Consider the following 26,769-nt stretch of genomic DNA (forward strand, 5'->3'; position numbering starts at 1 on the left):
ATGTTTAATATAAAGAGTCAGATGACTTTTGTTGTCTGTTATTTGTTGTTTTCTACACTTATTATCTGACATTTAAGAAATTGGAAGGAAGTGATGTATTTTAGATAAAGACAAAGGAAATAAATGCACAAAAAATCTATTTCATTTTATTGCCCAACATTTTATTCATTGATATTCCATGAAGTTAACATTATTTAGGCCTTCTCCAGTTACATAATTAACCAAAACTTAAACAATCGTCTCACCAACAAACAAATCAACTTTTACACTCATTAATTTTGCTTATAGTGACTGTCGCCCCTCCCACAATAATGATAATATACACACAAAAATATATTTGATTTAACTTGTTCATGACCAACATATCACTGTTATACAATACACAAATTATATTATAGCTTTATATTCATGGACAAGATACAATAAAAATATGAATAAATCAAACAGGAATTCATTCTTAATGTGGCGGCTAAAACACTACAGCTGTCAGGTGTATGTACAGGATTGTGCTTTCTCTTTATCTCCCTCCACTGATGTGAGGCTTTCTTTTGCGTGACATTTTTGCATTGGACCGTCTCTTTCAGTAGAGCTAGACCTCTTCTGATAAAGTCCCTGATCATGGATTCTACGGAAGCTTCCATCATCTTTACAAACTTTTTCTCCCTTCTCATAATCTGAGATCAGCGTTTCACTATTTATATTTATCATAACTTCTTAACATAACATCTTTCCTGATTTGGGTGTATTTAACTGACCTGATCCGTTTTTTCAGACACAAATTTTTGCCTCATTTCTCATCATCACTAAACTCTTTGATTCTGCCACATAAGGGTCACACATTTGCAGACTTGAGGAGCTGCTTCCAATGTCTTGATCTTGACCTCTCTGATCAGAACCTTGCTCCTGTTTTGGTTTCTTCACCTTCTTGTTCAGCCTCGTCACATGATCCATCCCTCCTCCGCGCAGAACTGCCAGGCGTTTCTTCATTTTCCGGTTTGTTTGGATCTGGATCTTGGTCTTCCTCGGTTGTTTCGTTGATGTCTCCAGTGCCATTAAGAGGTGTTTCTGAAGTGGAGTATTTTAGAATGATCAGCATTATAATTACAGTTGTGTTTAAATGTCTGTTTCATATTCTCCTTCAGATGGATTTTTCTCTTACCTTTTAGTTTTTGGTAAAACAGTAGATAAGCACTTCGGGATCTACACGGATATAATAGTACCAGTAATAGGTTAGTAGTTGTAGTTAGATACTTGGTGACAGGAGTGTCTGCAAGTAATCCACTAAGAATAAACCTGTAATAGCTTTGACACATGAATTTGTAGGGATTTCTTTTTTATTTGCCATTTTTATACATCAACACCTCTTCGGGGCCACTGTAAATTATAGTTGATGATTCATACCTTTCCAGTGCTGGTGGAGCTTTGTGTGGAGCCTAAATAAGGAACACAGTTTTTTAACATGCTCATTGAATTTGATTTAAAACATATTTTTAAAATCTCTTCTATTCAATGGATTGATTTGTTTCTACATTTGCTTTGTTACATTCAGACTTACCACTTGAGAGTCATTAAATTGATACCATTTGCCATCGTCCTGGGACCTGATAGTGGAAATATAATGTCCATATCTCAGTTCTCCAGAATGTTCCACAAGGGCATATAGTTCATACGACTGATTCTGTGAAGAATATTGAATGAGACATAACACAGAGTACAGTCAGTAACTTCATTGACGTTTTACTTACAACTGACTATTGGGAGCATTTACCCCTGATATCTGCAGAGTGTTGGGCACGTTCACCGGCTGCTTGACTTTCACATACGTCATGTATCTGTAGTCAAACTCAAAGCGCTTTAACAAAAGCACCAACACCTCTGGATGATGTTTCACACCACAATCCTGGGACAAACACGGGTCAAAATCATGTCAGACGTCACTCACAAATATCACTGTTACTCACCAGAACAGCATCACATTTCTCATCACAGGTCTCACAGTACATCTGATCATCTCCACTGATCTCTGACGAACGGAAGAAGTCCTCAATGCCTTTTTCCTGAAAAGGCATTTCATTAATTTGAAAAAAAACTTTAACATTTCCTTTCTTGCTGTGTCTGTCAGAAAAGGCTTTATTTGCTCTCACCACGCTGTATTCATTGTTGTTGTCCACCAGAGGAAGAGGAAGCTGCCAGAATCCTGCTGGACTCTCAGTTTTAGTGTTGCACTTCTTACATGTATTTGTGTTTAAGAGCTCTCCATGGAAGATCTGTGAACAAAGACATAAATCAAACTATCTTAATAAAGAAAGAATAGAACCCAAAGCTCATATGTCACCTGGGACGCCTCTGGACTGGTCAGACGTAAGATCTTCTCATAGTGCTCTGCTGCATCACGCTGCTCATGCACTAGAGACAGACCACAATCATTACAATCATTTCAATAATAACGTATTTGCATTTTTAAATAAAGTACTCAACCATTTGTAATCTTGAGTTTAGTTGTGATTTTAGATGTGTTGGCAACATGTTCTTCCAAGTCAATAAAAAGGTCTCTCAGCTCTTTGTCAATGTGCTCCTCTCCTGCATTGTTTCTAAAAAGATAATCATAAAGCATTTGACTGAAGAACACTTTCAATTCTGAATAAATGTTGCTGACTACAAACCTTTTGACTCTTTCTCTGAAGTCCTCTGTCATGAACAGCACCTGCAGGACACTGTTCAGGTAGTCTGTAACTCCCTGGTTCACTAATCCATGGTATTTTTTCTCTGCTAATGGCGAGTCTTTTTGATGAAACCCTGTACTGACCTTACCAGCCATTTCCCCAGCCGCTCTGTAATTCTCATGTCCCAGGACTTAAACTTCAATAACTTCAAACAGTTTCTCTTTCATTTCTTTGCACTGAGTTCAAGGTGCACTGGAAAAACAGGTACCAGCTGATCGAGTGTAAGAGCTGTGTGGCAGTGGCACCATAAACTGTTCTTATCCTTCTTTCTTGTTTAATAATTTACCAGGAACTGCAGAGTATGTGTTTTATTTCATACATTTGTATTACACAAGAAATGCTAGATTACAATCTTTGTGCTCTGCGTTCAAAATGCACCGGACAGACTTGTTTTGTTGTTGTTGTTTTTTAAATGTTTCATTTTCAGGTTGAACAGTACACAATCTCAATACGAATGGGGTAAAAGAAAGTGCTTCATTTACCATTGTACAACCACAGTGCCTTCGTACATTAGATGTCTAAATTCGGGCCCTCACCCAGTGTTTGAGGACCACGTGCTTCAAACACACTTCCTCTTGAGCTTTACAGAAAATTACTTCTAAAAATATTGGAACGATTTAATGCCATTCCAGCACTCACAATATCAGGCCAAATAAATCCTTAGAACTGATATGGGCTACACATAGATTTGTCACAACCTCTGCACAAATGAACCCAGACTGGACCATATTTTAATTGACAATTGTTAATACCTTTTTAACACTCAACAAATGTATAAATTGGCACAGGTAAAGCAGGTTGTACAAAGTCATTTGGAAAAAAAAATCTGCAGAATATACCATATTTTTCAATGTTCAATGAATTTGTCTTTTTTGTCTGTTATTAGTTGTTAGTTTAGCTGTTCTACTTTTATAATCTGTAATTTAAAAAAACATAAAGACTGCAATGTAAGTGCATAGGAAGTTATGCATTTTAGTTTTGGCTAAAGTTTTATAGTCGGGCAAAAGAAATTAATGCACAAACAAACAATAAAAATGTTATCACCCAACATTTTATTCTGTAACATCTCAAAAGTAAACATGATTTTGGCCTTCTACCATCACCATTACAGACATTAATTATGATTATTGTGAATGTTGCCCCTCCCACAATATATATTATACACACCAAATATATTTGATTTGTTCATGACCAATATAACACTGTTTGTTATACTATACACATTTTGTTGCAGGGCAGAGGTCAGTGGCATCCAGCCATTTCACGGGCCGACCTGTGTGTTACCCAGTCACTGAAAGATGCAACTACCAGCTGTACTGCGCCGATGGGAGCGACGAGAAGGACTGCACCGTGTGTCAGCCTGGAACTTTTCATTGTGACAGCGACAGGTCAGCAAGCACCTTCAATTTCACTAACAGTAACTTTGTGTTGGAGAATTTCTGTCCCAAGAATTACTGATGTATATATTATTGTATATTCCCTGCAAAATTGGCAAAAAAAAGTGAATTGCAGGTTGAATCCAAACAATATCTAAATAATTGAAATATATGTTTTATAATATTACAGGTGTGTGTTTGAGACGTGGCGCTGTGACGGCCAGGTGGATTGTAAAGACGGCACTGATGAGATGAACTGCACGGTCATCCTTCCACGCAAAGTCATTACAGCTGCAACAGTAGGGAGCCTGGTGTGTGGGCTGCTGCTAGTGATAGCCATGGGCTGTACCTGCAAACTTTACTCACTCAGAACCAGGGAGTACAGGTATGAATGTTCTCCTCCTCCTCCTGTCTTCTTAAATTGCATAGGTCTTTTAAAGGTTTTCTAACGTGGGAATGTCAACTACATTTGCAGCATGTTTGCACCTATCAGTCGGCTGGAGGCGGAGCTGATTCAGCAGCAGGCCCCTCCCTCGTATGGCCAACTGATCGCCCAGGGCATAATTCCCCCAGTGGAGGACTTTCCAACTGAAAACCCTAATGAGGTCAGGAAAAAAGAACAAAATTAATTGTGCTGAATTGAAACATGATTAACCTGTGAACATTTTGTTCTTTCTTTATAGACCTCTTCTCTGTCTTTGCGAGGAATCCTTCAGCTCCTGCGACAGGATGCAGCTAACTCCCCACATCGCAGACGCAGGCCCAGGTTTGTGCGACGGGCCGTGCGAAGAATGAGGAGATGGGGTCTGATTCCCAGAACTTCATCCAGACCATCTCAGGCCTCCAGCTCCAGCCCCCCGCAGGCAGAAGTGGCTTCTGCTCCACATGGACCTGCTCAGTCCACAGCCACCAGCTCTTCTTCAGCTGTTGAAGCAGTCAACCAGCCTGTGCCTCAGAAACTGGGCTTGTTGGCTCAAACAGAGCAGCAACAAGGAGCTCTTCCACCACTGTCCCCTCCATCACCACCTCCTGCTTCCCCTCCACCTCCTCCATACGCACCCCCAGCCCCTCTTCCAGACACTCCTCGCACTCCTCCAGTCACTGTCCCTCCCAGCAGCCCTTCTCTGGCCTCTATTTTCCACACATTGGGTCTGAGCATTTCCCTGTTCAGGGCCTCTCCCTCCAACAACTCTATGGCTCTGTCTGCATCCCCTTCCTTCTCGTCGTCGTCCTCTGATGATGACGTGCTGCTCATCCCGCTGTCGGAGGACACCACCTCCACCACTTCAGAGGATGATGTGCCCATGCTCACCTGATTATCTCGTTCACATCTGTCTTCTTTCAGTAAAATCGTCTTTCCACAGTTGTTTGAACTGAAGCATGGGAAGGGGGAGCCTTACCCTTGCTGTGCAAGTCTGGTGCCTTTTGAATTACTTTGATTTGTTGAAAGTATTTTATCATTGAAAACAAACTTATGTGTTTTAGACAAAAAACATGGCTGACCTGTGTTTTGAGAGTATGTTGGTGAGTATTAATGTGCACTTAATGCTAGGCTGCACATTGAAGTAATATTTTGCACAGAATATTCTTCCCCATCTAGATATTAAGGCAGACTACTGTCAATTTTAGTGATTTCCTTTTAGAAGTATACATTTTTAATGTTTGGTATAAGTGCAGCCAAGTGAAAGCATTTGCATTTAGTCTTACTAAGACAATTATTGCAAAGGCACTCGGCATCTTGATCATCCTGATTCATAGCTCTCTGGCCATATATTTTTCCAATGAAAGTGCCTTTAGATTCACGTAGAATCATCTGAGAAGCCACATGGATATCACTTCAGGTCTTCACAGCAATCATAAACATTTTTAAAGCAGTTTTCCATGTGCCAAAATGCCCAACATTACATCTAAACATGAACACAAAATGTCAGTGAGACAAATCATGCAATATCCACTTTAAATCCAACAGTCTTAAATTAAACATTACACACCTGACCAAGAGCAAAATGTATGTTATATATTTGAGGGGGGCGTCTTTTAAGTAGAAATGTGGTTAATCTGTCTTTGAGCTTCCCTCTGCACAGTGCACACCAAAAACACGCACGTTTATTTTTTTACACCTGCATTGACACTGTTGGGTAATGAAACAAATGCATGTCTCCACAGAAAGTTGGCAATAATCTTTGAGACCCCTATTCATGTGCATATCCAATCCCCCCACTTGAATGTACAAAGCTGTTTCAAACACGTGTCATAAGACAATCTTTCTGGTGCCTGAAATAAAGTGTGGTTTGGGGTGATGTGTGGAGGAAAAGGTTGGTCGTTCCCAGGGGTTCCAAATTAAACCCACCCTCAGCTAGGAGTTATTCGGTCACAGCAGACTTGTGATGTGCCATTTGTATCATTTTTCTTTTATGGTGTTTATATTTTAGACAATTAACATTTTTATTGTTGCTTTGTTGAATGTATTAGGGTTAATGGAGGAGATTTAAATTTATAATATGACAATGAGAGAAAATAATATGATTTATTTGGGTCAACTTCACTGTATATAAGTAAATATGTGGCTGAGATTAAACAATTTGCACTTTTACTGTTTGGGTATTGCGTATTTAATTGTACTGTTTGTGGAAGAAAGCTCCGACACCCAACTGTGCTCAGGTGAGAACTGAAACTCTTTACGTAATGAATAGAAGCATTTGAAGTCATTGTTGCTTGTCTCTTTATATTCAAATGTACTTCAGAAAGCTAACACTTAAGAGTTGTGAGCGCAGAGACGGCTTCAATCCAGAGAACAGCATGACCAAGACTACACAGAGAAGTGGACAGGTAATTTCAAAGAACATTACGTTTTTCAGCATGGACTAGAAATGTAAGACTTATTGATCTACTAAAAACACACATTTCGAAATGTAAATGTTATTTTTTTCCTTTTTGTTATCAGTTAAAGTTTGGGTTGCAAAGGGCCAGAGGAAATAATTGTGCCCAGATGCAGTTGATGTTTGTCAGGATGATGATGTTTGAAACCACCCTTCAGAGCCCTGCTTAATGTTGACCAGGCTGCCAAAAAAACGTTCTCTTCAAACCCTGGTGGCTCATGGCAACTTTTGGACACTGATAATCTTTCGGCTGTGGATGTAACGACACAGATATAGAAGTGTATTTTTATGGTCTGTCCATCACCCCTGTTGAAAGACATATTTATTTGTGTTAATTCCCTATTTATTCCCATGGACAATTTCTAACTCCAAAAAATCATTCATCTTTGCAACCCTTGTTTAAGTTGAAGAGAAGGTTGCTATATACAATGACTCTATCTTATTCCGAGACACTTTTATGGTGGTGGCTGTTTCTGTTGCCTGGATTTCATGTTTCCAGACCAAAATGCATCTTTGACGAGGTTCAGACCCATGTCAGGCCAGTCAGAGCTGTTCCTCTCCAACAATCAGGTCTGTTCACTGAAGGCCACATCAGACAAGAGCAGTCTAAGGATCTACAAAAGCACATGCAATTCCAGTCACAGAGAAACACCAGGGAGACAAACGGCCCACAACCAATCCGGATTAGGACATGGTTCCCAGTGGAGAGCCATTTCCAGTCAGAGGAGGAGAAAAAGAAACTAGAAGCCGCTGTGGAGGGTGCGGTCAAAATAGTTTCATCTTTGCTCTCAGGTAACAAGCTGTAAACCTTTTTATAATTTTACATAATCACACGCCTTATCAGAATCAGTTTCATTGCCACAGTGAACTATTCACAAACTAGGAACTTGTTTCAGAGTTAAGGTGCAACAGAAAACAATGTATAATAATAATAATAATAACAATAGTAAAAAAATATAGATTATGCTAAGATAAGATAAAATACAATATATGTATTAACATAAGTCATAACTTCATGTTATGATCCTTCAATAGTTAGCAGAGTTCCTGGACCTTTACTGCTGAAGCGAGACGTCAACAAATACTGCAAGTTCCTTTGGAAAAACTCCAGTTCTTTGAACTACAACAGGTGATCCATTCACAAGAATCTTTTCATTTATTTAAGTCAAAGTTATACTTTTGTTTTCACTAGCAGAGTATTGTGTCCCAATGTTTAGATTTGCAAAGTTAAAAGATTTAATTTACTTTTTTACAAATGATGGTTTGATAAATTAAATTGTCCTCTTTGTCAAGGTGTGGGCGAGCAAATAAGACCTACAGAAACGAGACTTGCCTTGATGTGATGGTAATTATGTTTCCCCAAATTAACTGCATATTTATACATTAAAAAACTCATGTATTTGGTCATATAGATCCCGGATGAGCACCTGGAGGGGTGTGTCATTTTTCCAGAGCTAGACTCGGCTCAAAGATCCGTGCTGAGGCCTGAAGGAGCTGGACTCCCTGACACAGACTTCCTGCTGTACCTTCATGTCCGAGCTACTGACAAGTGTAGAACAGAGGTGAACCATCACTTTAATCCATGACTCCAAACTATAAACCACAGAGTCACTGTAATTACTCTAATTTCAGTGAGACATTTTAATGGACAAAAAATGCCAGGAATTTGACCAATATTAAAATGGGATAAAAGAGGAACAAACCACTATAATTATTGATAATAATTACTTGTTCACAAGATTTCTTGTTGTTTTCTTTCCCTTGCTTGTATAATGTAGTGTATAGTGTTGTTGTCAAAGCATTGAATGCAATGAATACCTTTCATATGTTATTGCTCAGTATTGTTATTTACATGGTTTTATTTTTTTTACCCAGCCAAATGTACTGGCATATGCTGTCCATTGCCAAACTGACAGCACTGGTCGTCCTTTGGCTGGAGTTGTGGTAATCTGCAGTCAAAGGCTTGCTGGAGTTGCGTACAACCACCACATTACTGTTCAGGTATGATACATAAATTAATATATAATTTGTCAACAGTTAATTTGAATCTCCACTATTACTTTTTCTGCAGACCATAATCCATGAGCTGTTTCATGCTCTTGGTTTCTCAAAGAAGCTGTTCAGTACTTGGAGAGACTGCTCCACCTCCTCTCGCCCAGGTCACATTTAAGCTTCATAGAAAACTGCTGTGTCATGCATTTTATTCTTAGATGTATTGCTGTGACTGCAGGTTGTTCCCTTCGAGCCAAAATGATTCGCCCAGATGCTTCAGGTCAGATGAGGATTTACACCCAGTCTGTGACCTCAGCCTTACAAAAGCACCTGACGACCACTGATCCAGATGTTGGAGGGCCACTAGAAAATAAGGTACAATCACTAGGCCTTCTATTGAACCGAGCTTTTTGGCCATTTAAATGCCCATTTACAGTTTATACAAATAATTTATCAATATAATTCATTTTCTAGGCATTTATCATATGTTCGCAGGAAAACACAGCATTGTCCTCCCATTACAGGTTACAGTTTTTATTTAGAAACTAACCTAGTGAAATGTAGTCAAATTAACTCATTTACAAGTGTAGTTCCGTATGTCCCGGCCTATTCATTTGATCAGAATTGACTGCTTATGCGATGCCACAGGATGCTGGTCCTAGTGGGGTCTCGTCACACTGGGAGGCCCGGGTGATGCAGGGGTCCATCATGGCTTCAGTGCTTGATCCTTTCACTGTTCGAATCGACCCGATGACCCTGGCAGCGCTGCAGGACACCGGCTGGTACACGGCTGACCTGGAGCGGGCACAGCGTCTGGTCTGGGGAGAAGGTCCGGATTCCACAATCTAAGTAATGCGTATATGAATGAAAGACATCCACAACCAAATGTGTATGTGTTTTATTAGGCCAAGGAAACAAGTTTGGCTTGCCCTCAACATGTAAACACAACTCGGCTTTCTTCTGTTCTGGCAGGTATATTTTTATGTTGTTGAATTGTTGCATGTAAAAAAATTGTTTATCACATATTTCTTATAGTGGTTCTGGATGTCATTACCTTCACCTCCACAAGGGCCAGTGCCAGTCGGATCCTTACCTGGATGGATGCCACATTTATAAACCAATCCAAAATGGAGTGAGTGGTGTACTTTCTTCTGTTCTATAGTTATTAGTTGTTACTAGTTTGCATTGATGATTACATATGCTTCCAGAGTGAGTGCTGGATGAAGGGAAATGCCCAACAGGCTGCTCAAGATGAAATGTTTGGATCCAATAGCCGTTGTTTTTTTTCTAGCCTCAATAAACAGGTTTGGTCAAATATGATTGTAAAATATAAAGTTAGTGTTTTTTGGCCTTTAACTTTTGCTTTATGTGATTGTGTTCAGGATCACGTGACAAACACTTCAGTGGTGGGTCGCTGTTACAAACACCGATGCACTGCCCTTAACCAGTACCAGATACAGGTGCATGATTCTGAGTGGGTAGACTGTCCAGCAGGAGGCGCTATTCAGGTAAAAAATAAAAATAGGCTGGTACTTTGGCAGCATAAATTGAGTTTACAGGTATAAAATGTGAGCTTGCTTACCAAAATAAGACTCTTACTTGTTTTTAAATGTTTGGTGCTCTTACTCTATCAGATTAAAGGATATCAGGGCTTTGTCTGGTGCCCTGATATGAGACTGTGTGTGCCAGACATTGCTCCTGTTCCGGTTTTGTCTCATAATACAAGGTACTTTTTACCTTCAGTTTTTTATTCATCAGTTTTTCGTTCTTACCTTACTCACTATGTTTGTCTTTTTACCCAGTGACCACAGCAAATCAAGGACTCTGAGTGTAGTTTGGTTATTTTGGACGACCTCTGCACAGCTCACAGTCTCTGTTTTAGTCATTGTTGCCTCGGCCTGTTCCCTGGTTCTGGCTGTGACCATTTCTTGTCGCTGCTGCAAGGTCAGGGTTCACAGCCTCATGCATGTTCAAACTCTGGATCAAACACTTCCATAAAGCCGTTTTTTTTGTTAGCTTCTTTAAGATTTTATGATGTTTTCTCTTGTCCTAGTTATATGTCTGTATAAAGTATATATTAAGAAAATCGATTGCTTTGTACAGTACAACAAATCATACACATTTTTATGCTAAGCATTTGTATTTGATAAAACTCATAACAAAACCATATCATTAAATCAGATTGATCAGAAAAAAAGTCTGAATAAATATTGTCAGTTGAAACATAACATCATCTTTTACTCTTCATTGGTGTTCACAGTTTTCCCATCCCACACAGGTATAGAGGTCTGTCGAGGGGTTAGGCCACTTAAACATAATTCATAATGATTTTGACATTCTGGAAATAACTTTAAGCAGACAAAACAGAAGTTTGCCTTACATCTCTTACAAATAAGAAATTTACATTTCAATCTGCTGTGCTCCAGTAGTTTACCACACGAGGGACAGGCCCGAATGCAGGGGCAGCCTCGGACCATTTGTACATCCTCAAAATGAATAACGGGGCAGTTTTTCAGAATGCTTAGTTGCACATTGCAGCAATCCTCGTTTTCACAATGATCTGAAGCTGGAACTGCGCCTTTCCATGCTTGCAAGCACTGCCAGCAGAATTTGTAAGGATTGTTATTATTACTTGCTGTGCATTTTGGACATTGAACACACAGATTGTTGGGATCATCCCTTACAACAAGACACCTGCAGCCGGGACACTAACAGAAACAAGAAAGAAACAATAAAACACATACTACCACAATCACAATATACCTCAGTGTCATTATATTGACAAATACTCACAGATTTGACATTCAGACTGTTCTTTGCATTCCTGTAAAGCTTGTCCTCAAAGCTTTTTGTTTCTGCTGGTGTCAAAAGGGCCATTTTACGAACTTCTTCGTAGCTCCACTCTGCGTTACAGTTAGTTTGACCACAAGTAAATTTTGTAGAACCCTTTGTCAAAAAGATCAACACAACAACATAACTCTTTGGCCTTTTAATTTGTGTAAGCATTAAAACAATTCTAACCTCTTCCAACTGCTGCTGACACCAGTCGAAGAGAGACATGGGAGTCACAGTGTGGCCACAGGACATTCGTGCTCTCAGAGATTTGTAACCCATACAGAGAACTGTGACATATCGTTAAAGGATTTTAGAAATAAACAAAAAGTACAATCACAGTTATAATGGTTTAGTAAAAATGATCACTGTACATTTCACTGTTCTGTCTTAGTGTCACTTACAGTCCATTTCATCTTCTCCTTCAACAAATGCCAGCGTTTTGTCGTTGTGGTCATAACATTTCTCTGTTGTATTGAGTACTGGTTGACTATGCCAGCGAGTTATTTGACCAAGAGGGCCTGTAAAACACATAAAACTCTCACATAATCTCACTATATATTTTGTCCTCATCCTAAACCTAAAAAAAAGGAGGCCTCTTTCATTTTATACATTTTATAAATAAAGAGCAGTGGATGGTGCTGTTGTGAAAGCATTGAGATATAAACCTAAATTGCGTAGGTAAATTCAAGCTATTTATTAATTAAGTAATTAAAAGAACATATTATATTCAGATTTTGAAGGGAGAAAAAACGATTTCCTTTAGTTTCAAAATCATGGTGTTCACAATTTCACTGTCTGGTTGACATGGATAGAAGACTGATTAGGTAGAGATTCAGTTGATTGACAATTGAATGTTTGAACTGCCCGGAAAAACATGTTTCCTGTTTCTGTTCGCTGTCTGTTTGGCTACCATACTCATGTGTCATGCTCACGTGACGTCCTTGCTCCCATCTCAAGATCTGTTACAAAACAACATTCACAATTAAGTTGGACTGCAAACTCACTGTGAAGACTGAAAAAGAAACACCTGGCTCACCTTTTCGCTGGATATAATGGGAGTCCAGCTGGTCATCTATTTACCTGAAGGTGACGAAAAGATTATAAACCTGTGTGAGAGAGAAGATGAAATGAAAAAGATCACTGTTTCGGATCTCAAAGGGAAAATTAAACAGCAGCTGAGAATAAGTAAGTTTTTCTTTTAATTTCTTTTAACTGCATCTGACAGGGTAGACTACACATTTGACTTAAACGTGCTTCCCGTTTGTGACATATGTAGAGGTAATTCCACAACTGCTGCATAGCAACCATACTGTAAACTAGAGCCAAATCTTGTCTAATTTACACTATTGCCATATTTGACAAATTAAACATGACATCATCTTTATTCTATGTACTGACAACACCAAATTCTGTTTCCAAAAATGTCTTAAGAAACTGCCACTTAACTGGTGTAAAACACAACAAAACAACAAAACAAAATTAATGATGATAAGGAAGTAATACAAAATTAAAATATGAATGCCTGCCATACCCACTTTGACATCTCATTGTCAAGACATGAGCAATAATAAAGCACTATATTTTCTTTCCAGAGGAGGACATTAGATTGGTGTTTGGAAATGACACGCTGAATGAATCTCAAACTCTCACGCACTATGGGATCCGGCACCTTTCCACCATTCATACCCTTCTCATTCTCCACGGTGGCATCTGACCAAGCCTAATGACCTCTCTTTAAGTTCAATAAAATTATTTTATGGATTGTTGTTGTTATCTGTGTGATTTCTTGTCTAGCCTGATATGCAGGTTGCTGTGTAATTGTAAAGAAAAACAAATTAGCTTACCGAGTGTTCCAGAGAGTAAAAATTGGCTGACTTTCCGGACTGAATGTAAAGGTGCTTTCTGCCTCATCAGATTTCAGATTCCAGTCTAACCAGGGTCTGGGGTTGGTTTGATTTATTAACATTCTAAAAATGGTAACAGTCCTTTCAAGTCTTACGAGAAGCTGAAAACTAGTACCGGTAATTCAACATTTCAAAGACTTCCTTCTAACAGGAACATGCAAGACTAATTACTGAAAATCATTTCAACCCTCTGTCTCAAGAAGAAACATTGCATTTTAGTGACAGCTCAAATCTAGTAAGTAAAACTATCACACTGTCGTCATGTTTTTGATATAATAATTCACGTAATGTATGTATGATTTATCCTCCAGATGTGTCTTTTGTTTTCAGATTCATATTTTAGTGTCGCAAAAATGATGTCAAATTCAAATAAAGAACGGAAAAGTACGAATATTAGTGATCAAACATCTGCACAATTAGCATGTGCCTTTTGTGAAGTGTTAACGCTGTGTGTCTGATTGATAGCTCCATATGGCCTCTATAATCAGGGGATGACTTGTTACCTCAACAGTGTCCTACAGCTGCTCTTCATGACCCCACATTTTGGTGAAAGGTTTGTACTAATTACTGTATATTTGCAAACACTTTAGAAGGAAGCCATGTTCATATTTATGCAACATAGACAGTATGGCATTATAAAGTGTATAAGTTAGTGTCTGTGGTACTAGTTTGTTTTCTTTCTCAAGGTTGGATCCAAACAAGCGGACAGACCAGGAATTAAAAACGCTGTTTGAAAATCTGAAGAAGGGTTCATGTGGAACAGAGAGTATCACAAAGAGCTTTCAGATTCAAGATGGTAAGTTATAACATAGTAATGGACAGACACGGGAATTTGTAAATGTAATATTTTGCCACATTTGAATTCAAACTATTACTAAGCTACAGAGAAAGAACAATTTTCGACAAATTTAGACAAATTTCGAAACTTGACAATAAATATTTTTTTTTATTTCGCAGTCCATAAACAGCATGATGTCACTGAATACCTGGACCTCATTTTAAACCGAATCAGTCAACGTGCATCCAAGGTTTGTGTCCATCTGGCTGAACGTACACAGATACAAGCTCTTAACAGTCTTAGTCCTTTTTATTTCTCTAATCTGCTTTTGCTTTTCTGATATTCTATTTTACTTTTTATGTATACGGTGAGTGTTCTTTTACTCTTACCTGTCGCTTACTTGTTTCTTGAGTGAAGCTTTGTGCTTCCTCCTGTATTAATAAAAAGTTCTGTGCAAATATGGTTTGAATGATTGATAGACTAGTAACACGCTGTCTTTAACTAATTAAACATGTTGCACACTTCTGAAGATCTTTTGTGGAATGATGTCCTACTCTACAATTTGCTGCCAAGGCCACAGCATCAATGAGGAGACAAAAACGTTCTGGACTCTTCCTTTACCCCTGAAAAACCAAATTAATGGAGTCTTCACTGTGGTGAGAACAATGACAATGTCTATGGGTGAGAAGGGTTCTTTGTGTGATGTGGTGTCATTTGTATTCATTTTGTGAACAGAATGGGGGACTCGATAGAATATTCACAACTCAGAAGTTTACTGGGGAGAGAAAAGTCTACTGCAAAGACTGTGGTAGAAATACAGATGCAGATTATGTACGTATTGAGCTGAATGTTGTTCAAGTAATTGCCCTTATGGACTTAATAACGCATGTGATGTTTTTCCCTTTACATTAGAGATAATAATTATGTCTTTGATTCTTTATTTTATTTAGAAATGTGAGACGAAGGATTTTCCTCAGGTCTTAGTTCTCCTTCTGAAGAGATTTGAGTTTGATCACAACACCAGTTCATACTTCAAATCCAACTGCGCAGTCGACATACCCACCACACTGAGTATGAAGGCAAGTCCACTCAGACTCCCGTAACTCTAAAGTCAACACAACTTCATTTTCTCTTTCTGTTTAGACTGTAAAGTATGACCTCTACGGCATAGTGCACCACTGGGGTGGACTCAGCGGTGGACACTACACAGCAACTATCCGGTCCAGTAATGATAAAACATGGTACAAGTTCAATGATGACTCTGTTGAAAGGGTAAGAATAAACCGTAAAGTCTCTCCACGTGTGTTTTGTGTCCAAATTCAGATGTTGCTTTTATTGTTTTTCCAGGCTAAGGATCCACCATCTGATATCTACAGCTCCAGCGATGCATATCTGCTTGCATATACAAAAGGTAATGTTTTCTTGTATTTACACATGGTATTAATGTACATAACTGCCATAGTGGTTTCTCTCTTTCTTCAGACCCACCAACCACACATGAAGGGATTCAACCAGAACCACCAGTAACGAGACCACCATTCAAACCATTTGAGATCGGTAATGATAAGAAACACAAGTTCTATCCAAGTGATGCATTTGCCTTAATTCATTTGTCTTTGTCTCTTTTTTTAGACCAACGCCCCCGGCCACCCTCCACTCACAGATCCAAAATTATACTGATTGTTGGTGGCGTAATGATTTTGGTGATTATATTTGTGCTGGGTTTAACCCTGGGTTTAACAAGGAAAAAAGGAAATTGACAAATGGTAATGGATGTTCTTTTACATTGTTGGTGTGGAATGTTTTCTGTTTACGTGTCCTGCTGTTCACTGTGATAGCTGCAATTTAATATAATGTGAACTCGAATGTATCCAATTGTATGAATCCATTTAAATGAAATTAGCCTACATAAAATGAAGGGTTTATGCAGGTGTGGAGGGGAACATGGAATGAAATAAAAACAGTATTACAAGAACTATTTTGAATTATGTTTATTGCGTGTGACCGAAGATACCATTACACCAATCGGTATTGCCCTTTGCGTTTGCCAAAATGGTGTGTGTGTATATATATATAGCACGTCCATTACTCTGCATCAGCTCTGGGACCAATGTTTTCATCATTCCATATTACTTGCACAACAGAGCCGCCAGTCAAATGACATTCTTGGGTTAACACACGCCTATCTCCAGATACAATCGAACATTTTGGAGGCGAAGTTCTACTGTATAATGGCAGTTGGGTGTGTAAGGCAGTCAGTGTTACAATATTTGAATCATGTAAACGCTTCAGACCGGCAGTGTCAGAGAAAAACACATACTATTAAATGTCACTAAATGTCACTGTTAAGTATTTAAAGTTTAGGATGTTTATATATATTGGTATTTAATAACGGTGGCATAGACCAGCAGGGGCCCTCAGGTCCTGTGCCACACTGGGATGGAGGTCTGTCGGGGGGCCACTCCAGCGCTGCACGGGATGAAGTAGGAGCTGGTCTTCCGACACTCAGACGTGAGCTTCAGACACACAAAGCAGAACTCCTTCCGGCAGCGAGGACAGATGATGTTCTTGCAGCCTGTTCTATCATGTTCTACTCTTTGTCCGCAGGTGGGACAGGCCCGGATGGAGGGGACCGCATCAGCCCCTTGCACCCGGGGCAGGTTGGTGAGTTTGCAGGTCTGGAGCAGCTCCAGCTCGTAGTTCTTGCAGCCTGAGTTGTCACAGCGGTCTGAGCGAGGCCCGTGTCCTTTCCACTGCTTCAGACACTGCCAGCAGAGGAGGTACGACTCGCCCTGGTTTGCCGAACATACATCGCACTTCACACACAGGTTGGTCATGTCCTTCCTCTCAATGCTAGTCTTACATTTGGGGCACTGCAGCAGACAAATAAGTGGACAAATGAAACTGCAATCACATACTTTACTTTGCATCAAAAATAATGAGTCAATAATCACATAAAAACCTATATGTGTGCAAAGTAAAGACCTTAAAGACCCTTACCCCCTGAATATCACTGTACTCCGCTACAGCCAGGCGTGCAATGTTCTCCTCAAAGTACTGCATCTCCTCAACAGTCAGAGCAGCCAGTCTGCGCACCTCTCGGTACGACAAGGGACTGTTACAGAGTCTGCCACCAACATGGGCCGAGCATTTGAATTTGTAATTACCCTTTGAAACAAAAGAAACAACATTGTAATAATGACAAGCTTAGGAAACAGTTATGATCAACTTTACTTCTTGTTATTTAATCTCAACAATCCATCATATTACCAGTAGGTGTCACCCTAGATCTTATACAATCCATGACAAAGCAAGTCTAATAGTTGTGATAATAACCAAAATGTACCTCATTTAATTGGGCGCGGCAGGCTTCAGTGAGAGATTCAGGGGAAACGACGTGGCCACAAGAGAGACGCGCTTTTAAGACGCCATCCTCCGACGCTAATAACACAACACGCTCGTTATTATAATAGCATAATATTAAACATGCATGCACAATAAAAGTAATGAGACTTACAGAAGGGATCCAAGTCATCTTTTCCATCTACCAAGTTGACTGTGCTGTCCAAAGGGTCGAAGGACTTTTCTGCTTCAGCTTCATCGGAACTCATTTTGTCGAGTCCTGTGGATCAACAAAGAGGAAACTGCCAGTAGTAGGACATTATGAGAAGCAGGAATGTCTCTCTTGCGATAAAGGTGGGGTCATGTCTATCAGTGAACACGTGACACAGCACGGGCCACCAGGTACTTCCCTCAGTGACCTACAGGGAAACTCAGCACTGGTTATAAATAAAACTGTTTATAACTGTAAAGAGCAGGTCTAGTTCAGATGACGACGTTTGGTAAGTGGAAGGAAAGGAAAGTGCATTATCATCAGGACAGATAAAAGCTACAGAAGAAGGTTACAAACACTTTAGTAAGCATAGTTTTGTATTAAAATGCACAATGTGTTTACCTTGCTTTACCTTCTTGGAATAAGCAGAGCGTGTGTCACTAAAGCTTGATAGTGTTTCTGTATCAGCCAATATCAAAAGTGAAAGACAAGACAGGATGTTGTTCAACCACATCAACTGACTTATTATATTAAACATGCAGAGCACCAACTCTGCATGTTTAATATAAAGAGTCAGATGACTTTTGTTGTCTGTTATTTGTTGTTTTCTACACTTATTATCTGACATTTAAGAAATTGGAAGGAAGTGATGTATTTTAGATAAAGACAAAGGAAATAAATGCACAAAAAATCTATTTCATTTTATTGCCCAACATTTTATTCATTGATATTCCATGAAGTTAACATTATTTAGGCCTTCTCCAGTTACATAATTAACCAAAACTTAAACAATCGTCTCACCAACAAACAAATCAACTTTTACACTCATTAATTTTGCTTATAGTGACTGTCGCCCCTCCCACAATAATGATAATATACACACAAAAATATATTTGATTTAACTTGTTCATGACCAACATATCACTGTTATACAATACACAAATTATATTATAGCTTTATATTCATGGACAAGATACAATAAAAATATGAATAAATCAAACAGGAATTCATTCTTAATGTGGCGGCTAAAACACTACAGCTGTCAGGTGTATGTACAGGATTGTGCTTTCTCTTTATCTCCCTCCACTGATGTGAGGCTTTCTTTTGCGTGACATTTTTGCATTGGACCGTCTCTTTCAGTAGAGCTAGACCTCTTCTGATAAAGTCCCTGATCATGGATTCTACGGAAGCTTCCATCGTCTTTACAACCTTTTTCTCCCTTCTCACAAGATTAGCGTTTCACTATTTGTATTATAGTATTATAACTCCATCACAATATGTTTCAGTTTCTGGGTGAACTGGTCTGCCCCATCTTTCCTGCTTTGTGTGTATTTAACTGATCTGATCTCTGTTTTTTCAGACACAAATGTTTGCCTCATTTCTCATCATCACTAAACTCTTTGATTCTGCCACATAAGGGTCACACATTTGCAGACTTGAGGAGCTGCTTCCAATGTCTTGATCTTGACCTCTCTGATCAGAACCTTGCTCCTGTTTTGGTTTCTTCACCTTCTTGTTCAGCCTCGTCACATGGTCCATCCCTCTTCCGCGCAGAACTGCCAGGCGTTTCTTCATTTTCCGGTTTGTTTGGATCTGGATCTTGGTCTTCCTCGGTTGTTTCGTTGATGTCTCCAGTGCCATTAAGAGGTGTTTCTGAAGTGGAGTATTTTTGAATAATCAGCATTATAATTACAGTTGTGTTTAAATGTCTGTTTCATATTCTCCTTCAGATGGATTTTTCTCTTACCTTTTAGTTTTTGGTAAAACAGTAGATAAGCACTTCGGGATCTATACGGATATAATAGTACCAGTAATAGGTTAGTAGTTGTAGTTAGATACTTGGTGACAGGGGTGTCTGCAAGTAATCCACTAAGAATAAACCTGTAACAGCTTTGACCTATGAATTTGTAGGGATTTTTTTTTAAATTTGCTATTTTTATACATCGAAACTTCTTCGGGGCCACTGTAAATTATATTTGATGATTCATACCTTTCCAGTGCTGGTGGAGCTTTGTGTGGAGCCTAAATAAGGAACAACATGCACATTGATTTTAAAAACATATTTTTAAATCTCTTCTGTTCAATCTATTGCTTTATTTTTTACATTTGCTTGGTTACATTCAGACTTACCACTTGAGAGTCATTAAACTGATACCATTTGCCATCGTCCTGGGACCTGATAGTGGAAATATAATGTCCATATCTCAGTTCTCCAGAATGTTCCACAACGGCATATAGTTCATACGACTGATTCTGTGAAGAATATTGAATGAGACATAACACAGAGTACAGTCAGTAACTTCATTGACGTTTTACTTACAACTGATAGACTATTTACCCCTGATATCTGCAGAGTGTTGGGCACGTTCACCGGCTGCTTGACTTTCACATACGTCATGTATTTGTAGTCAAACTCAAAGCGCTTTAACAAAAGCACCAACACCTCTGGATGATGTTTCACACCACAATCCTGGGACAAACACGGGTCAAAACCATGTCAGACGTCACTCACAAATATCACTGTTACTCACCAGAACAGCATCACATTTCTCATCACAGGTCTCACAGTACATCTGATCATCTCCACTGATCTCTGACGAACGGAAGAAGTCCTCAATGCCTTTTTCCTGAAGAAGCATTTCATTAATTTGAAAAAAAACTTTAACATTGCCTTTCTTGCTGTGTCTGTCAGAAAAGGCTTTTGCTCTCACCACGCTGTATTCATTGTTGTTGTCCACCAGAGGAAGAGGAAGCTGCCAGAATCCTGCTGGACTCTCAGTTTTAGTGTTGCACTTCTTACATATATTTGTGCTTAAGAGCTCTCCATGGAAGATCTGTGAACAAAGACATAAATCAAACTATCTTAATAAAGAAAGAATAGAACCCAAAGCTCATATGTCACCTGGGACGCCTCTGGACTGGTCAGACGTAAGATCTTCTCATAGTGCTCTGCTGCATCACGCTGCTCATGCACTAGAGACAGACCACAATCATTACAATCATTTCAATATTAAAGTTTTTGTAATAAAATAAAGTACTCAACCATTTGTAATCTTGAGTTTAGTTGTGATTTTATATGTGTAGGTAACATATTCTTCCAAGTCTATGAAAAGGTCTCTCAGCTCTTTGTCAATGTGTTCCTCTCCTACATTGTTTCTAAAAAGATGATCATAATGCATTTGACTGAAGAACACTTTTAATTCTGAATAAAGTTTGCTACAAACCTTTTGACTCTTTCTCTGAAGTCCTCTGTCATGAACAGCACCTGCAGGACACTGTTCAGGTAGTCTGTAACTCCCAGGTTCACTAATCCATGGTATTCTTTCGCTGCTAATGTCGAGTCCTTTTGATGAAACCATGTTCTGACTTTACCAGCCATTTCCCCAGCCACTCTGTAACTCTCATGTCCCAGGACGTTAACTTCAAATAGTTTCTTTTTCATTTCTGTGCGCTGCGTTCAAGGTACACCGGAAAAACAGGTACCAGCTGATTGAGTGTAAGACAGTGGATCTGAACCTTTTTGGAGATACTGAATCCCACCAGTTTCATATGCGCATTCACCGAACCCTTCTTAATTGGAAAAATCTAATATTTTTTTCAAATTCTGTGGCCCCATGCACGAACCTGACAACACACATTTTTGAAAACTATTTTGTGTGTTGTCAGGTTCATGCATGGGGCCACAGAATTCAAAACATAGGTATATTTTTTACTGGTGCACAAAATGAACCGTGCATCAGCATCAATGTGTTCAAAGAACAAAATCATCAAAACAAGATTTTCACACAAAAACAAAAACATAGTAATGAACTGCAAATCAGTGTGACTTCTGCTCTTGCCTTTCAGAGACCAGTTCAGAAAAGCCACACCTTTGCAAGTGCCACTCTCAAGTCATTTTCGCAAAACAAAGTCTGTTCCTTTTCTTCATTTTTATGTTCAGCATCCTTGAAAAGGATTGCTCACAAAGATATATTATAATAGTTATAGAAAAGGACAAGGGAAATGGCCCCAGAGGCTGACCTTTTGGGGCCATGCTGGTGCCAAGACTTAACCCTAAGGAGGGCTGAGATTCAGGGTAAACTCTGGCGCCTGTTCCCTATTCCTTTTGGCCTTTTTGGGCCAGGCTGGTGCCATGTCTTAGCCCAGATATAAGGGGATTTACTCAGGCTAGATTCTGGGGGCTCTGGCCTTGTCCTTTTGGCCCTTTTGGGGCCAGGATGGTGCCAAAACTTAGCCCAGAAAGGAGGGCTTTGATACAGGCTAGTCTGTTGGGACCCTGGCCTGGTCCTTTTGGCCCTTTTGGGGCCAGGCTGGTACAAAGACGTTGCCCAGAAAGGTGAGCTTTGATTCAGTCTAAAATATTAAGAAAGACATCACGACAGTCACAAGTCGACAACTGAGAGCACCAAATTCCCTTCAGCACAGACAGGCCAAGCGGGGCGTGTCATCACGAATCATATGAGTCGGATGTGTGTCTTGACCTCCGCCGAACCCCTGAGATTGACTCACCGAACCCCTGGGGTTTGATGGAACCCAGGTTAAGAACCACTGGTGTAAGAGCTGTGTGTGAGTATGAAGGTTATTTTGTGTTTTTATTAAGATTTTTTTTTTCCATCGATTTTTTCCACCCATAGATAACGAAAATAACAAAAAATTATCGTATTTATATACAATGAATATTTTAAGAAGATTCGATGGCAAAAAAAAATAAAAAATCAATGTAATATTTTTTTTTTTTTTTTAATGAAAACACAAAATAACCTTCTAAGCAGTGGCACCATTAACTGTGACTTTATTTTAATTACATTTCCAGGACTCTGCTCACCCTGTTTAAGCTGCACTTATGTTCTTCATGATGATGCCCTTTTTTTTTTTTAATCCTTCTTTCTTTTGTTTAATAATATGAACAGAAACTGAAGAGTACATGTTTTATTTCATACATTTAATGACACAAGAAGTACTGGAATACAGCCTTTGTTTTCCTGAACATTAAGGAAATAGAGAAGTTAAAGTAGATTCAAAACCATACTATATATACGTATATATAATCTGAAAGTACAGTATTTTAGTATTTGTGCAGGATGAAGAAACAAATCACCCAAACCAGGAACATAATTATAAAACATTCCTTACATCTGATACAATGCATGCCTAGTCATTTGTGTGAGTGAGTGTTTTCTTCCACAACAGCAATAACAATGACTAGTCCACCTCCTGCTTTTGTGACGATTTGTTTTAAGCACCACTTCTCCCTCAACCTTAATGAAAGTTTGAGGATCTTCTTCTGTTTTGGAAGACTCATTGATTGTTAAACGTTTCATCTTTTCAGCTAAACTATCAGGGGTTATTTCTGCCTCAGGATTTGTCATGTTTTTTAATGTGATTTATTTCTGAAATTATCACTAATTTTTGCATTTTGTTTTGGGTAATTTTTGCTTTTCCTTTCCATTGATTTGCACTCTCCATCTCCTCCTCTAACAGAGCTGTGACCTCCACCACGTGCACTATTCACTCTTTGTGATGGTTGGTTGTAACTGCTTCGAGTTGTTTTCTGGTTTGATCTTTCCAAGCATTGACGAGGAACATCTTGCTGAGGCTTCTGCACTGATGGTCCATTGTAATGTGCCTCTTCTTCTGACACTCTGGCAACATCCTTTATGTTGTTTTAATATTGCACATCTGCTCCCACATTTGTCATTTTATATACCGGTACGTGGATTCCTTTCTTGAAGTTCTCTAATTGGAGATCTTGTGAATAATACTTGCCTGATCCATGAAAACTATTATGCCTCTCCACTGTTTCACTTTTAGTCCATCCTTGGCCCTGATCCCTTCTACTCATTGGCTTTCCAATAATAATATTATCATGTCTCCTACTTTGACCTGGATCAACACTATGACTTGGTTGAACTTGTTTGCAGAACCTTTGAAAATTTTGTTTCGTGTATTCTGCTACTCCAGTGTCATGCTGACGGACATGTTGTTTGCCCCTCGTGGCTGAACTTTTCTGATGAATATTGTGCTTGTCTCAGCTGCTGCCTCCTTGTCATTGCCTGGTCTTTCCATTGCCCTCCATCATATTGTGGATCTACACTGTTCACTTGTGTTGACATGCCAGATAAGAATTTAGCATTATTAACGTTGGAGTCTCCGTACGATCTTTTTGCACGTGCATCTATATATTTTGCATCTTCTGGATGAAAGTTTTGACTCGTTTTGTTATTTTTACTTGGTTTCACATAAGTGTCGCCAGGCATTTCAATCGTAACGTTAGAGTTTCCGTACGATCTTTTGGCATGTGCTTCTGTATATTTTGCGTCTTCTGGATGAAAGTCGTCATAAAAGGCCTGTGTCTTGCCCAAGGACTCAGCAGAAAGCACTAAATGTGAGCACATCATTATGATTTGATAGTTAAATTACAGGGTTTAAAGGCTCAGATGACTTTGTTGATTATTGATGACATAGAGCAATTTGTTTTAAAAAACACTTCCCTCTAAACTTCCTGTGATTTTAAAAGTTACATTTTTTCTCACCATTTTCCTCTTGGTTGATGTAAAACTATTTACTAAATATTCACCATGATAATGGGAAAAACAAGCATTTCTGTGGTAGGCACTCCAGCTGCTCTTTATAGCATGGAGAAATAAAAGCATTCGCACACTAATCCAAAGGTCGGGAGTTTGATTGTCAATGTGATTTTTTGGCTCTGGCATTATATTGTGCGTACCTTTCTTCTGTCGCCGGTAAAACAGAAGATAAACATCGTTGGACCTGGGCAGATGAAACAGGAGGGATTATACATTGACTCCACATTAAATAAACTGATTAAAAACAAAACAAAACATACGTCTCTGTGGAATCCAGTTGGAAATGTTTGTAGCTCAACTGTTGAGAGAAAGAGATGCATTTTGACAGCTGTGTTTTGATTTAATTATGTTGAAAATTAGGATGATTTAAACATACCACTTGGACATTTTGGTCGTCAAAAATGTACCATTGTTCATCGTCCTGAGGTTTGATTCTTGCCATATAGTGTCCACTTTGCAGCTCTCCAAAATGATCCACAAAAGCGTACAGTTTGTATATCTTAGTCTAGAAAAATATTAAAGCGGCTAAATGTCAGTGGATTTAAGTCTGATACTGAAACAGCCTCTATAAAAATGTTCTACTTCACCTTCTTCATGTGCAGAGTGTCCGGCATCTTCACTGGGCAGTTGATTTTTACTTTTCTCACAGCCTTACCGTCAAATACCAGCTTAAAGCGCTTTAACAGGAGCACTAATACTTCTGGGTAATGTTTCACCACGCAATCCTGAGACAAATATGAGTCAGAAATAAGGGGTAAACTCTACACCAGGAATTTTCAAATTCATTTTCTCAAGGGCTAGATTTTTCAAAGGGCCAAAAGGGCTCAACACAACAAGCCACGACTGCAACATTTCGGGTTGCACAAAATATTCCCAACACTATTTCAATAAATTGAATTAATACAATAAAATACTGATGGATTTGATTTTTGAGCGGAAAAAAAAATACCAATATTGCTTTGCTAAATTACCCATGCAGTACTGAACCAGAATTAAACTAGACTAGGACCAACCAAATCTGAAACAGGACTAAACCTGAATCTAACCAAGTCTAAAGAAGAATTTAACAAGGAATAAACCAAGACTAAACCAGGTCTAAATTAGTGCTAACCAAGAATTAAACCAGTCATTTATGTTTTTGTTTTTATATTTAGAAGATAGGTTTGTGGCCAGATTAAATCGCTTGGAGGGCCTGATTTTGTCCCCGGGCCTGCTCTACACGTTTCATCTGCACTCACCAGAACTGCATCACACTTTTCATCACAGGTCTCGCAGTACATCTGGTCCTCTCCACTCTCCAATCTTGAGTTTAGTTGTGATTTTATATGTGAAGGTATCATATTCTTCCAAGTCAATAAAAAGGTCTCTCAGCTCTTTGTCAATGTGCTCCTCTCCTGCATTGTTTCTAAAAAGATGATCATAATGCATCTGACTGAAGAACACTTTCAATTCTGAATAAATGTTGCTGACTACAAACCTTTTGACTCTTTCTCTGAAGTCCTCTGTCATGAACAGCACCTGCAGGACACTGTTCAGGTAGTCTGTAACTCCCTGGTTCACTAATCCATGGTATTTTATCGCTGCTAATGGCGAGTCTTTTTGATGAAACCCTGTACTGACCTTACCAGACATTTCCCCAGCCGCTCTGTAATTGTCATGTCCCAGGACTTAAACTTCAATAACATCAAATAGTTTTCTTTCATTTCCGTGCGCTGAGTTCAAGGTACAGCGGAAAAACAGAGCTAAACAGAGTAAGAGCTGTGTGGCAGTGGCAGTGTGATTTTATTTGAATTAACTTTCAGAACTTCTCTGCTCACCCTGTTTAAGCTGCACTTATGTTCTTCATGATGATGGCCTTTTAAAAACATTTTTTATCCTTCTCTCTTGTTTAATAATATGACCAGAAACTGCAGAGTACGTGTTTTATTTCATACATTTAATCACACAAGAAATGTTAAAATACACCCTTTGTGCTCTGCGTTCAATATGCAACAGACAGATTTTTTTTTTTAAATGTTTCATTTTCAGGTTGAACAGTTTTCATACAAAACAATGCATCATACAAAGAACAAATAAAGTCAGTATACAATCTCAATATGAATGGGGTAAAAGAAAGTGTTTTATTTACCATTGTACAACCAG

General features: G+C 38.9%; 7 protein-coding genes and 2 long non-coding RNA genes across 9 annotated transcripts; 4 read left to right on the forward strand and 5 right to left on the reverse strand.

The window, feature by feature from the left end:
- Window positions 1–156: 156 nt before the first annotated feature.
- LOC140371764 (ubiquitin carboxyl-terminal hydrolase 47-like) lies at window positions 157–2,853 on the reverse strand. Its single transcript, XM_072458974.1, has 10 exons — window positions 2,664–2,853; window positions 2,479–2,591; window positions 2,336–2,406; window positions 2,145–2,267; window positions 1,962–2,057; window positions 1,769–1,900; window positions 1,556–1,678; window positions 1,402–1,433; window positions 1,160–1,200; window positions 157–1,065 (listed from the first exon to the last, which is right to left on the reverse strand). Exons 1-10 carry the CDS (start codon window positions 2,816–2,818, stop codon window positions 890–892), a joined length of 1,062 nt encoding a protein of 353 aa, XP_072315075.1. The 5' UTR covers window positions 2,819–2,853; the 3' UTR covers window positions 157–889.
- Window positions 2,854–3,950: 1,097 nt separating this feature from the next.
- LOC140372155 (low-density lipoprotein receptor-related protein 10-like) lies at window positions 3,951–6,692 on the forward strand (the record flags this gene model as incomplete). Its single annotated transcript, XM_072459436.1, has 4 exons — window positions 3,951–4,111; window positions 4,290–4,484; window positions 4,575–4,704; window positions 4,783–6,692. Coding segments are annotated over 4 exons (1,119 nt in total), but the record flags the coding sequence as incomplete, so codon positions are not given.
- Window positions 6,693–7,421: 729 nt separating this feature from the next.
- Window positions 7,422–11,020, forward strand: LOC140371809 (ciliated left-right organizer metallopeptidase-like). Its single transcript, XM_072459018.1, has 14 exons — window positions 7,422–7,770; window positions 8,014–8,107; window positions 8,272–8,323; window positions 8,391–8,540; window positions 8,854–8,979; window positions 9,050–9,137; window positions 9,209–9,345; window positions 9,619–9,799; window positions 9,876–9,942; window positions 10,006–10,102; window positions 10,179–10,274; window positions 10,353–10,478; window positions 10,605–10,696; window positions 10,773–11,020. Exons 1-14 carry the CDS (start codon window positions 7,605–7,607, stop codon window positions 10,966–10,968), a joined length of 1,668 nt encoding a protein of 555 aa, XP_072315119.1. The 5' UTR covers window positions 7,422–7,604; the 3' UTR covers window positions 10,969–11,020.
- Window positions 11,021–11,481: 461 nt separating this feature from the next.
- LOC140371808 (uncharacterized) lies at window positions 11,482–12,332 on the reverse strand. The gene is made up of 4 exons (XR_011928494.1): window positions 12,207–12,332; window positions 11,992–12,092; window positions 11,764–11,916; window positions 11,482–11,678 (listed from the first exon to the last, which is right to left on the reverse strand). It is a non-coding gene; the product is annotated as an uncharacterized lncRNA (long non-coding RNA).
- A 524-nt stretch (window positions 12,333–12,856) lies between these two features.
- Window positions 12,857–13,567, forward strand: LOC140371871 (uncharacterized). Its single transcript, XR_011928500.1, has 2 exons — window positions 12,857–12,990; window positions 13,398–13,567. It is a non-coding gene; the product is annotated as an uncharacterized lncRNA (long non-coding RNA).
- A 329-nt stretch (window positions 13,568–13,896) lies between these two features.
- Window positions 13,897–15,824, forward strand: LOC140371861 (ubiquitin carboxyl-terminal hydrolase 47-like). Its single transcript, XM_072459091.1, has 8 exons — window positions 13,897–13,944; window positions 14,040–14,093; window positions 14,175–14,262; window positions 14,396–14,505; window positions 14,667–14,737; window positions 15,018–15,143; window positions 15,223–15,318; window positions 15,438–15,824. Exons 2-8 carry the CDS (start codon window positions 14,063–14,065, stop codon window positions 15,588–15,590), a joined length of 675 nt encoding a protein of 224 aa, XP_072315192.1. The 5' UTR covers window positions 13,897–13,944; window positions 14,040–14,062; the 3' UTR covers window positions 15,591–15,824.
- A 778-nt stretch (window positions 15,825–16,602) lies between these two features.
- LOC140371621 (E3 ubiquitin-protein ligase DDB_G0292642-like) lies at window positions 16,603–18,145 on the reverse strand. Its single transcript, XM_072458791.1, has 4 exons — window positions 18,005–18,145; window positions 17,834–17,928; window positions 17,488–17,655; window positions 16,603–17,360 (listed from the first exon to the last, which is right to left on the reverse strand). The coding sequence occupies exons 1-4, from the start codon at window positions 18,096–18,098 to the stop codon at window positions 16,905–16,907; spliced, it is 813 nt and encodes a 270-aa protein (XP_072314892.1). The 5' UTR covers window positions 18,099–18,145; the 3' UTR covers window positions 16,603–16,904.
- A 607-nt stretch (window positions 18,146–18,752) lies between these two features.
- On the reverse strand, window positions 18,753–21,425 carry LOC140371835 (ubiquitin carboxyl-terminal hydrolase 47-like). The gene is made up of 10 exons (XM_072459047.1): window positions 21,265–21,425; window positions 21,084–21,196; window positions 20,943–21,013; window positions 20,752–20,874; window positions 20,572–20,667; window positions 20,379–20,510; window positions 20,171–20,293; window positions 20,031–20,062; window positions 19,788–19,828; window positions 18,753–19,693 (listed from the first exon to the last, which is right to left on the reverse strand). The coding sequence occupies exons 1-10, from the start codon at window positions 21,417–21,419 to the stop codon at window positions 19,518–19,520; spliced, it is 1,062 nt and encodes a 353-aa protein (XP_072315148.1). The 5' UTR covers window positions 21,420–21,425; the 3' UTR covers window positions 18,753–19,517.
- Window positions 21,426–22,300: 875 nt separating this feature from the next.
- Window positions 22,301–25,916, reverse strand: LOC140372156 (uncharacterized). Its single transcript, XM_072459437.1, has 7 exons — window positions 25,866–25,916; window positions 25,215–25,352; window positions 25,004–25,132; window positions 24,888–24,925; window positions 24,768–24,811; window positions 24,280–24,419; window positions 22,301–22,393 (listed from the first exon to the last, which is right to left on the reverse strand). Exons 1-7 carry the CDS (start codon window positions 25,905–25,907, stop codon window positions 22,301–22,303), a joined length of 624 nt encoding a protein of 207 aa, XP_072315538.1. The 5' UTR covers window positions 25,908–25,916.
- Between the last annotated feature and the right edge of the window lie 853 nt (window positions 25,917–26,769).

Source organism: Eucyclogobius newberryi, unplaced genomic scaffold (genome assembly GCF_026437365.1).
Source record: "Eucyclogobius newberryi isolate DKJ021-1_F unplaced genomic scaffold, fEucNew1.0.hap1 SCAF_22, whole genome shotgun sequence".
In the NCBI taxonomy this organism is placed as follows: Eukaryota; Metazoa; Chordata; class Actinopteri; order Gobiiformes; family Gobiidae; genus Eucyclogobius; species Eucyclogobius newberryi.

Excerpts from the sequence above, each read along its gene's own strand:
- LOC140371809 (XM_072459018.1), top strand. The coding sequence starts at position 7,605 with ATGCAATTCCAGTCACAGAGAAACACCAGGGAGACAAACGGCCCACAA. Across the intron at positions 8,980-9,049 it reads ACCACCACATTACTGTTCAG|ACCATAATCCATGAGCTGTT; the intron begins GTATGATACATA and ends CTTTTTCTGCAG. Across the intron at positions 9,800-9,875 it reads GCGTCTGGTCTGGGGAGAAG|GCCAAGGAAACAAGTTTGGC; the intron begins GTCCGGATTCCA and ends GTGTTTTATTAG.
- LOC140372156 (XM_072459437.1), bottom strand. The coding sequence starts at position 25,907 with ATGTACTGCGAGACCTGTGATGAAAAGTGTGATGCAGTTCTG. Across the intron at positions 25,133-25,214 it reads ACACTCTGCACATGAAGAAG|ACTAAGATATACAAACTGTA; the intron begins GTGAAGTAGAAC and ends ATATTTTTCTAG. Across the intron at positions 22,394-24,279 it reads AAATGCCTGGCGACACTTAT|ACTGAATCAAAGCTCACCTT; the intron begins GTGAAACCAAGT and ends TTAATATTTTAG.
- LOC140371764 (XM_072458974.1), bottom strand. The coding sequence starts at position 2,818 with ATGGCTGGTAAGGTCAGTACAGGGTTTCATCAAAAAGACTCGCCATTA. Across the intron at positions 1,901-1,961 it reads AGAAATGTGATGCTGTTCTG|GATTGTGGTGTGAAACATCA; the intron begins GTGAGTAACAGT and ends TGTTTGTCCCAG. Across the intron at positions 1,434-1,555 it reads AATTTAATGACTCTCAAGTG|GCTCCACACAAAGCTCCACC; the intron begins GTAAGTCTGAAT and ends TTCCTTATTTAG.
- LOC140371861 (XM_072459091.1), top strand. The coding sequence starts at position 14,063 with ATGATGTCAAATTCAAATAAAGAACGGAAAA. Across the intron at positions 14,094-14,174 it reads TTCAAATAAAGAACGGAAAA|CTCCATATGGCCTCTATAAT; the intron begins GTACGAATATTA and ends TCTGATTGATAG. Across the intron at positions 15,144-15,222 it reads TTAATGGAGTCTTCACTGTG|AATGGGGGACTCGATAGAAT; the intron begins GTGAGAACAATG and ends TTTTGTGAACAG.
- LOC140371621 (XM_072458791.1), bottom strand. The coding sequence starts at position 18,098 with ATGAGTTCCGATGAAGCTGAAGCAGAAAAGTCCTTCGACCCTTTGGAC. Across the intron at positions 17,656-17,833 it reads GCCGCGCCCAATTAAATGAG|GGTAATTACAAATTCAAATG; the intron begins GTACATTTTGGT and ends TTTGTTTCAAAG. Across the intron at positions 17,361-17,487 it reads AGTACAGTGATATTCAGGGG|TGCCCCAAATGTAAGACTAG; the intron begins GTAAGGGTCTTT and ends TGTCTGCTGCAG.
- LOC140371835 (XM_072459047.1), bottom strand. The coding sequence starts at position 21,419 with ATGGCTGGTAAAGTCAGAACATGGTTTCATCAAAAGGACTCGACATTA. Across the intron at positions 20,511-20,571 it reads AGAAATGTGATGCTGTTCTG|GATTGTGGTGTGAAACATCA; the intron begins GTGAGTAACAGT and ends TGTTTGTCCCAG. Across the intron at positions 19,829-20,030 it reads GCTCCACCAGCACTGGAAAG|ATCCCGAAGTGCTTATCTAC; the intron begins GTATGAATCATC and ends ATATCCGTATAG.